This window comes from Prunus dulcis, unplaced genomic scaffold (assembly GCF_902201215.1).
Source record: "Prunus dulcis unplaced genomic scaffold, ALMONDv2, whole genome shotgun sequence".
In the NCBI taxonomy this organism is placed as follows: domain Eukaryota; kingdom Viridiplantae; phylum Streptophyta; class Magnoliopsida; order Rosales; family Rosaceae; genus Prunus; species Prunus dulcis.
In genome coordinates this window covers 16,916-26,814 of record NW_023010026.1, presented here as the reverse complement: position 1 = coordinate 26,814, position 9,899 = coordinate 16,916, and the positions used below count along the sequence as shown (strand labels likewise).

The 9,899-nt window shown below is 38.8% G+C and overlaps 1 protein-coding gene across 3 annotated transcripts; it reads left to right on the top strand.

The window, feature by feature from the left end:
* The first annotated feature begins 221 nt into the window (after nucleotides 1-221).
* On the top strand, nucleotides 222-8,691 carry LOC117612579. 3 transcript variants are annotated; one of them, XM_034341263.1, is made up of 6 exons: nucleotides 222-386; nucleotides 986-1,071; nucleotides 1,183-1,323; nucleotides 6,835-6,880; nucleotides 7,323-7,522; nucleotides 8,310-8,691. In XM_034341263.1, exons 3-6 carry the CDS (start codon nucleotides 1,196-1,198, stop codon nucleotides 8,659-8,661), a joined length of 726 nt encoding a protein of 241 aa, XP_034197154.1. In that variant the 5' UTR covers nucleotides 222-386; nucleotides 986-1,071; nucleotides 1,183-1,195; the 3' UTR covers nucleotides 8,662-8,691. The 3 variants fall into 3 exon arrangements, with proteins under 3 accessions (XP_034197154.1, XP_034197156.1, XP_034197155.1); XM_034341265.1 differs by lacking the exons at nucleotides 222-386; nucleotides 8,310-8,691 and adding an exon at nucleotides 7,692-8,212 and having other exon boundaries at nucleotides 875-1,071; XM_034341264.1 differs by lacking the exon at nucleotides 222-386 and having other exon boundaries at nucleotides 876-1,071; nucleotides 8,329-8,691.
* Nucleotides 8,692-9,899: the final 1,208 nt, after the last annotated feature.

Genomic DNA, 9,899 nt, shown 5'->3' with positions numbered 1-9,899 from the left:
AAAAGAAAGTGGTGTCGTATAAAACAGTAATATATATACATCACGCTGTCCAGATGAGAACACGACAAAGAGTCACGTTATCCGTCCGGCGAATCGGCATGCTTTTGTACTTTCCTTTGTTTATAGCACCTTGTTTAGTGCTTTTGTACTCATAGACCTTGCTGCATTTTCCAGATGCTATGTTTTCTTCTGTTTTGCTTTCTTCTTCTTCAAATCTTTGCTGGTTTCTTCTGAAATGACATCTGGGTGGAAAATGCAGCAGTATTGGCTAGGCCTGAAACACACACTGGCCCGAATCATCAATGACCATCGTCAACTGCCATTGTCAACATGTATGCGGTGGAGTGTCTCTTTGTTGACACCGGATTACGTCGAAATGCAAATGGGTTGGTTTTTTTTTACTACTCTCTCCTTTCTTTTTCTTTTTCTCTTTCTTTTCTGATGATCAAATTCTGTTTCAAATCTTGTCTAAGTCCCATATGGATTCATCACCAAAACCAGATCATTTTATCACTTCTGCTCACCCACTGAACTGAGAAACTGAGATACCCCCAAAAAGCTATGAATTGGCCCCTCTCCGTTGATTCATTGTGACCCTTGTAAATAGCCGACCTAATTTTTATTTTTAACTCACTTGATTTATTAGTTTTTGCAACTCAAAAACAGAGACTTTTTTTACTTGTTCCATTTCTTCAAGAAAAGTAGCACCTGGGCCTTTACCCCCCTAGGCTTTGGGAGGATGGGCTTCCTCTTTCTATTCTTGGTGCGTTTTATTTTTCCATCTTTGGGCCGACTTTCTTTGTAATCTTTTATTTGCATATATAAAAGGACAAAAGTAGCATGTATCGCATGAGCATCTATTAACGTAATTAGCCCGTTGCTCTTTGGGGAGTGGCTAATGAGGTGTTAGAAGAATGATTTCTTTATGATATCTTTATCATGGCGAGATACTCCTCATATAGCCTCGCTTTAAACTCCTCGTTAGAGTTATAGCCTCCCTATCTGGCGGCCGCATTTCACTCTCCATTCCATAGCTTCTTCCATTCAGCACTCGCAGAGTGGTTTCTAGTGGTGGGTAAAGAAAATCATAATTTGTTTTCTAGTTTGTCACTTCCATTATTTAGTTACTCGTTTTACCAAACTCGCTTGTTTTTTTTCTTCCTTTTCGTTTGCGTGTAACAGCAATTCTATATCTATGGCATCTATTCGGCCTGTAAATCGGGATGATATTGCGGAACGCTTTGCCCCGCATGCACCGTCCAGCGGACTAGGCTCAGATGTGATTCACACCAACCCACAAGCTCAGAGCCGGAAGAAGAAAGCGTAAGAACTCTATTTTTATTTATTTATTATCTTTTCCTGATTTAGATCAGGTTCAAGTGTTAGATTATGACCGTAATTTGACAAATTTAGGAATTCAATAAACTGTTCTTATCTGCATATGTTGATTCATCACGTTTTCTTTAATGCATTGTCAATGTTAGTGCGTTTTGAGAAATTTACATGTTTGGGATACAGCTTTTTTGTGAGAACTAAAAGATAGCTTTCAAAATAAGTAGACAATAGAATTGTTGAACTGAACTTGTTATTCATTGACTGAAACATGCTCTTCTTATAGAGTAGCGTACAAACAACTCATTAGTAAATAAACAGGAACAACTAAAACACGTCTAACAAACTCCATCCACTAGAGGGATTCCTAAAGACCAGGAAAGGAAACAACTGACTCCTATAAAATAGGAACTAACAATTATTCTGCAGAAAACATAATATAAATCTCAACATCCTCCCTTATACTGAATGTCATAAGACATCAGTTTAAATAAAAAAACTTAAACGCATCACAGCTGCTGTTAAACAATATCCTCGGCAGAGCAAATTCCCAACATCTTCCTGAGGTTAAAGAACACTGGCAACTTGATAGGTTTGGTTAGGATATCTGCAGCTTGGTCTTCACTTTTACAAAAGATCAAATCAATGGTACCATCATTACACAGTTCACGTAGGAAATAGAACCTCACATCTATATGCTTACTCCTTCCATGCAAAACTGGATTTTTGGACAGCTTGATTGCAGAAATATTTTCACAGAACATTGGTGTGGGATCTTGCTGATTAAAATTGAGCTTTCCAAGTAGCCTCCTTAACCAAACAGCTTGGCATGCACAAGATGCTGCAGCAACAAATTCTGCTTCAGTAGTCGATAAAGTCACCATTGGCTGTTTCTTTGAAGACCAAGATACAGCTGCTGATCCCATTGTAAAAACATGTCCTGATGTGCTCCTTCTAACATCCAAGTCTCCAGCATAATCGCTGTCGCTAAAGCCAATCAAACCACGTACCCTTTTTATAAAGTATGCCAAAATCAGAAGTTCCTTTTAAATAGCAGAAGATCTTCTTCGCAGCAAGTAGGTGCAGACTTGTAGGACATTCCATATAACGACTGATGAGGCTGACTGCATGCTTTACATCTGGCCTGGTGGCTGTGACATACATCAAACTTCCTACAATTTGTTTGTAGAGGGTGCTGTTTACTTTCTCTCCTTCAGGATCCTTTGTTAGCTTCAAACCACATTCAGTAGGAGTGCCAACAGGATTGCAATTTGACATCCGAAACCTGTCCAAAATAGTCTAAACATACTTCTTTTGGGATATGAAAATCCCAGCAGGAGATTGTTCTACTTCAATGCCAAGGAAGTAGTGCATCAAACCTGCCATCATAGATTTCTTAAGAACATCAATCATAGTCATAACACTGCCTGTATAGATTAAATCATCTGCATACAAACAGACAATAAGAATTTTTCCACCAGCACCAATTTTAGTATACAACGTGTGTTCATACGGACACTTTTGAAAACCTTCTTTAGCAAAATAAGCATTTATACGGCTGTACCAAGCTCTAGGTGCTTGTTTCAGCCCGTATAATGCTTTTCTCAACTTGTATACCTTCCCTTCCTTTCCGGGCTGCACATATCCAGGAGGTTCCTCGACATAGACTTGTTCTTGTAAGCTCCCATGTAGGAACGCTGATTTCACATCCAATTGAAAGATGGGCCATGAGTTTTGTGCTGCCAGTGAAAGTACCAGTCTGATTGTATCCATCCTAGCGACCGGAGCAAACACTTCATTATAGTCAATGCCATACTTCTGCTTATATCCTTTAGCCACCAGCCGTGCCTTGTATTTGTCAACTCCACCCTCCTTGTTCAGCTTCGTTTTAGAGACCCATTTTACACCAATCGACTTCTGCCCTTCAAGAAGATCTGTCAAATCCCATTTGTTATTTCTCTCAATGGATCTAATTTCCTTCATCCATGGCTCTTCGCCATTTGGTTTCTTTGTGAGCTTCTTGAGAAGTTATAGGATCAGAGTCTGTAAACAGTGCAAAATAAGTCAGTCCATCTTCAGATTGATCATCATCACTAACCTCGTAATCCATCATCCATGCTGGCCTTTTCTTTGTGTGTTGGGGTCGAAAACTAGATGGCTGGCCTTCATTAGAGGGCTGCAATTGCTCTTCAGTTTCTTTGCTTGCTGCTTCTTCATCAAAAATAACAGAAATCTGCTGCTGCTGCTGCTGCTTTGAGCCTTTATCTGTCCAGTCCCATATTGTTTCTTCATCAAATAATACATCACGACTGATGATGATCTTCCTGGTGGTGGGATTGTACAATTTATAGGCCTTTGAGTGCTCACTAACCCCAAGAAAAATACACTTTTCTCCCTTATCACCAAGCTTCTTCCTCTTCTCATCAGGAACGTGAACATATGCTATACAACCGAAAATTTTGAAGTAATTTACAGCTGGTTTGTGACCATTCCAAGCTTCTTCAGGCGTCATGTTTTTGACAACAAGAGTCGGACTTCTATTTAAGATGTGAATACACCAATTTACTGCTTCTGGCCAAAACGTTTTTGGAACACCACGAATTTTCAGCATGCTTCGAACCATGTTCAAGATTGTTCGGTTCTTCCTTTCACAAATACCATTTTGTTGTGGTGTATACGGTGCCGTTAGTTGCCTTCGAATTCCATGTGTCTCACAGAAATCCTCAAATTCTTGTGAGATGAATTCTCCACCACGATCAGTTCGAAGAACTTTTATATTTCTTCCGACTTCGTTTTCAACAAGGGCTTTAAAGCTTTTAAAGGCTGAGAAAGCTTCAGATTTTGCCTGCAAGAAATACACCCAGGATTTTCTACTGTAGTCATCAATGAACGTAATGAAATACCTCTTGCCACCATTGGAAGTTGGATTGATGGGTCCACAAATATCTGAGAAAATAAGCTCCAAAGGATTTTTGGCTCTCCATGCTTTTCCTTTCGGAAAAGTTTCACGATGCTGCTTCCCAAGAACACATTCTTCACAAATTTGAGTTGGACAATCAATGTTTGGAAGACCTCTCACCATGTTCAGCTGTTGTAGAATCTTCAATCCCTTGAAATTTAAGTGGCCATAACGATAATGCCACAACCAAGCTGTCTCCTTCACTTTGGCAGAAAAACAAGTCTGGCCCACACTTTGAATATGCAGAGGAAACATACGATTTGGTGTCATTTTGACCTGTGCAATGAGTCCCTTCTTTCAATCTTGAATCTGACACATTCCTTCTTTAATTGTGATCTCATAGCCTTTTTCCTGAAGCTGCCCCACAGTTAATAAATTGCTTTTAAAATCTGGGACATAGAAAACACTAGAGATGTTTTGTGTAGTGTTATCCTTAGTCCAGATTGAAATATTGCCTTTTCCCATTACAGAAATTGCAGAATTATCACCAAAACGAACAGTAGATCGAAAAGACTCATCTAAGAAGACAATGATGACTTGTTACCGCTCATATGGTTACTGCATCCTGTGTCAATGTACCATACATCCTGATGAGTGTTCTCCATGGCTTGACACACCAGCAGAAGTGTAGCTTCTTCTTCTTTCTCTGTAAAATTGGATTTTTCTCCCCTTTCTCGATTCATGTTAGTGCGGCATTCAGAACAGTAGTGACCATACCTACCACACCTATAGCACTCAATATTTGATTTGTCGAGCTGTGACTCATGATAGTTTTGGTGTCTCTATCGATCTTTGCCTTTGTTGCTGGAATCATGATTTCCTCTGTCGCTGGAATCATGATTTCCTCTGCCGCCGGAATCATGATTTCCTCTGCCGCCGGACTCATGAGCACCTCTGCCTCTACCTCTACCTCGTCCACAGCCTCTACCTCGATCACGACCGGAAGCTCTCCATTATGATGATGTGTCGTTGCTGGTGGAGACTTTTAAAGCTTTCTCTTCTTTTGAAGTGTCATGACTTTTGAATTTCTGCTCATGTACCAACAGTGAACTATGCAATTCATCCAATGACATTGTTTCAATGTCGTTTGCTTTCTCAATTGCACAAACAACATAGTTAAACTTTGATGACATTGAACGCAGAATTTTTTCAATGATTGTGACATCATCCATCTTGTCACCATGAATCCGCATCTTTCTTGCAATTGCCATCGTCTTCGAGAAGTATTCATCAACAAAATCTTCTGGTTTCATATGATGAGTTTCAAAATCTGTCCGGAGTGCTTGAAGCTGTGCACGCTTCACCTTGGTGGAAACTTGATACTTTTTCTTCATAGACTCCCATATCTGCTTGGAAGTGTCCTGGAGAATAGTCTCCAAAATGGATCGATCAATCGCTTGGAAGAGGTAGTTTTTCACTTTCAGATCCTTCAATTTCTGTTCATCAAGTCTTTTCTGTTGTGCTTCTGTCAACAACGCTCTCTCTGCTGGTTCAGCAATTCCATTTTCAATGAGACTCCAATACTCTTTGGATCTCAGAAATTCTCCATTAACATGCTTCAATGGTCATAATGACCATCGAAGCGAGGTACGGCTGGCTGCACGTAGTTCTCTTGAACCTTGTCGGATGCCATCAATCCTTGCTGCTGCAAGTCAAGAAAGCTGCTGCTTTTTGGAGAATTTTAAGTCAGGCCAGTGGGGGCTCTGATACCAGATTGTGAGAACTAAAAGATGGCTTTGAAAATAAGAAGACAATAGAATTGTTGAACTGAACTTGTTATTCATTGACTGAAACATGCTCTTCTTATAGAGGAGCATACAAACAACTAATTAGTAAATAAACAGGAACAACTAAAACACGTCTAACAAACTCCATCCACTAGAGGGATTCCTAAAGACCAGGAAAGGAAACAACTGACTCCTATAAAATAGGAACTAACAATTATTCTGCAGAAAACATAATTAAGATAAATCTCAACATTTTTATCATTTGGCTAGATCAGACACTCATACTGTTGCAGCTTTGAGATATAGCTTTTTATCATTTGGCGTTTCCTTTTGAAAACATGCATCATTGGTGTTTGCAAAATTAAGTACTTCATAGGTCTTTGGTATTCCTATGCTTTCTGTAGTGTTTCTGTTAATTAGTTGTTTGATGGTTTCTGTATCCTCGCGGTATGCCCAACAACAATAAGTGCATGAATTGTGGATATCGTCAACATATTATATTGCTCTTATTGTGTCTCTCCTTTGTCTTGATAAAAAATTTAATTCAAGTGTTCAACTATTTCCTCTGTATAAGCAGAGTAGAGGAGGTTTTCTCTCATGCACATGGGTTAGTTGCAGCTAAGGGCATATGAATTACTTCAGCTATTAGATTGAGGGTGATGAGAGTGCAGTTGATGTTGGGTTTTAGGATTGTTGGACTAATGGCTGAAGTAACTCATCCGCAACTTGTGTGCATGAAAGAAAAGCTCGTGAAGGTAGAACCCTTGGTTACCACTCTGTTGTCTTCTAATTTCTACATTTTCTTCAATGTCACAGCCTTGGCCTTGCCACTTCAGGCCACAGTCCGTCTTCTGCAATACCGGTGAGTTTTCGCACACATTCTTTCCTTCTATTTCATAAATTCCAAAATTTATATCTTGCGCGGTTTATTAACTCAGTTTTGTATATGGAACCAAAAGAACAAATAAAGGTGATATTCATTATCTACATTATGTAATCTGTAAGGTGCATTCTTGTTCTCACAGTTTTGCTTGGTTTCTCCAAGAAAGATACAGTTTTGGTTGGACTAATATTCTGAATATTTACTTTCCTGCCTGCCTTGTATACTTGTATTCCTGGTTCTTCAAATTTTTTCTATTATTACTTGCTTGCGCTTGTTGTGTACTTGTAGTCTCCAAACAATGTTCCGAATAATTATCATATTTGTAAGAATAATGATTTAATTTGTATATGTTATGATTCAACATTTCTCCTTTTTTAAAATTATTTTCTGGGTTGTGTATATCTCGACTGTGTCTATTCAGCATCAGCAAACTAGGATTCAAGAAGGATTTTCCATGAATCCAATTTCAAGTGTTTCGACTGGTACAGAATCATGTGCTGGTCATCTTAAGCCACAAATTCTTGAACCAGTTGAAATTGCCCCCGCAGAAAGTTCCCCTGGAACAGGAAGTACATCAGACAACCAAAGGTTCACTGGGAAAGGTCACAGAATTATGGAAAAGTAAGAAGCTTTATTGATTCATACCTCACCTCTAACCAATTGTCAGCTGATTTTGAGAAAGTTAGTCCTTTGAACAGTTTATCTGTTTAGAATATCTACCTCATTTGGTGTTTAACAATAACTGTACCTGATATTTCTCATCTCTTGCTCTATTCCGTATTTTTTGTAGTTGTTTAATTAAGAAAGCTGCAAGAGTAATAACTAGCTAACTGTACGTGAAATTCATTGATACCACTCTGGGTCTACTTCGTTGTCGATGTAGATAATTTCTTTTCATATTTGGAAATATCTTCTGAAAGTCTACAGTGTTGATTTTTTAAATGAACTTCTTTGGTTTTTATATGCTTTATGCTGTATTCATGTTAATTGGCTACTGATCTTTTTCTGATTTGGGACCTTTTGTTATTACTGTGTGGCTGTGTTTGGTGCCTATGATTGGATTGGATTGGATAACTCACTAGATTCAAGGTATGTTGAAGGAAGAAATGGAGGCCATCTTCCACACTTGGTCCAAGTTTGAGGTAGAAGATGGATTAGTAATGAAGGAAACCTTGTAACTTCCCACACGATGAAAAATCCTTCTGCTCTACCTTCATTTTTTATTTCGACATACCTTGAATCTAATAAGGTATCCAATCCAATCCTAGGCAACAAATGTGGTCTACGCTTGTAAATTTTTTGTAGTGTACTGTGCACCAGGTCACTTTTATGCTCTTTGATATTATGGCACCAAGAATTTCTCATGTAATTTTCCAAAATTATAATTTTTTTCCATAACTTCTTGTTGTCAACTATGCCTCCTGCAGAATCACCAGGAAGTTAAAGAAATTGAAACAAAAGCTGGCACGTTCGACGCAAAAGTGCTTGCCTGTGAAAAAGAACATTCAACATTTTCACGGCATTTCTTAGCATCTCATGCAGTTTTGAGGAGAGTTCCAGTTTTGGTTACTGAGGTTGAATTTATAGATATTGTGTTTATTATACAGCTAAATTATGTGTATTCCCCGAGTTCATTCTTGTGTTTAATTTCTCATTTGACATTTTTAGTACAGAATCCCTTACAAATATACTCCTTGAAGTTTAATGTAGTTCGAAAAGAGAGATGCATATTCATAATTTGCATATGCTCTTTGGAGTAAATCAAGGCGTATGAGTGAGGGTTAAGATTACCATGTATATTTAAAATATTTTCTACCTGAAAAGAAATTTGCATAACTGTTTAGGTAAATTTGAATTTCAGATTTTAGCAATTTGGAGAGCTACTGAATGTAGCACTCTTTCAGCCTATGGTGGTCCTGAAGGTATACAGTTTAGTCTTGTGAAAAAACTTCTCTTTCAAAAAAATGAGAGAGAGAAAAAGAGGGAGGGGGAGCGGTTAGTGTGAGACATGTAACTTGGTTCTTTAATATTGAAGCAAAGGAATTCCGAATTAAGGTAGATGACCTCTCCTATGGAGGGTCAATTCTGATTACTGAGAAGGTTAGAGCGCGTTTGTTCCATGTTTCTCTTGAGCTTAGGTGTGTGAACTGGCTGGTCAAAGAGTTGCAGGTGCTTTTGGAAAATAAAGAACAAAGATTTTTCCGACAGTACAAGGGAGATTCATATCAAGTGTGGGTGGAGAAGCTTAATAATGGGAAGGGTTTACATATGCAACTGACAAAATGCGTACACGGCGTAGTTAAGTCGGTGGTTGTTCCTCAGGGTCGAAACGACATTGGATGGGCTTTGATGAAAGAAAACTTAAGAGGTTATTTTGACAAGGAGAATCAACTAGAACATAGTCAACCCATCGGCCGAAGTTGATTGTATTCCATCGAGTGGCAGAGGTAGAGCGTTGGACAAAACCTACAAAGAGGTGGTAGAAAATGAGAATGGGCCAGAAAGGATGGCTACAGAGAACAACACTACGGCTGGGAAATCGAACTGGAGTTGGGTGGTGGTCTGTGAAAGGCAAGTTCTACATCAATCTTGGAGTGATATTAGGACTGCCTTAACAAGCTGTCTAGATAAAGATGTTGAACTATTTCCGTACCAGATTAATAGGGCTTTCTTTGTTTGTGAAAGTAAAACGAAGGCCATGAGAGTTAGTAGCACTGGTAAACTGGCGGTGGAAGGACAAACTGACGTACTCTTATATAGTTGGGAACGTGGCTTGGAAAATAATCTCCCTAAAATTGTTAGTTATGGGATCTCTGATCTTCCTATGCATTGGTGGAGAAAAGACTTCTTCGAACGTATCGGTAATGAATGTAGGGGTTTGATTAAATTGGACCAGAGGACGGAAAACTTCAAGTACTTGTTCGAAGCAAGAATCAAAACCAGAAAAAACCATGTCGGATTTCTTCCCGAAATTGTGATAATCATCGAAGGATCAGAG

Coding starts and splice junctions, on each gene's coding strand:
- LOC117612579 (XM_034341263.1), top strand. CDS start 1,196: ATGGCATCTATTCGGCCTGTAAATCGGGATGATATTGCGGAACGCTTT. Junction 1,324..6,834: donor CAGAGCCGGAAGAAGAAAGC/GTAAGAACTCTA, acceptor TCAATGTCACAG/CCTTGGCCTTGCCACTTCAG. Junction 6,881..7,322: donor GTCCGTCTTCTGCAATACCG/GTGAGTTTTCGC, acceptor GTGTCTATTCAG/CATCAGCAAACTAGGATTCA.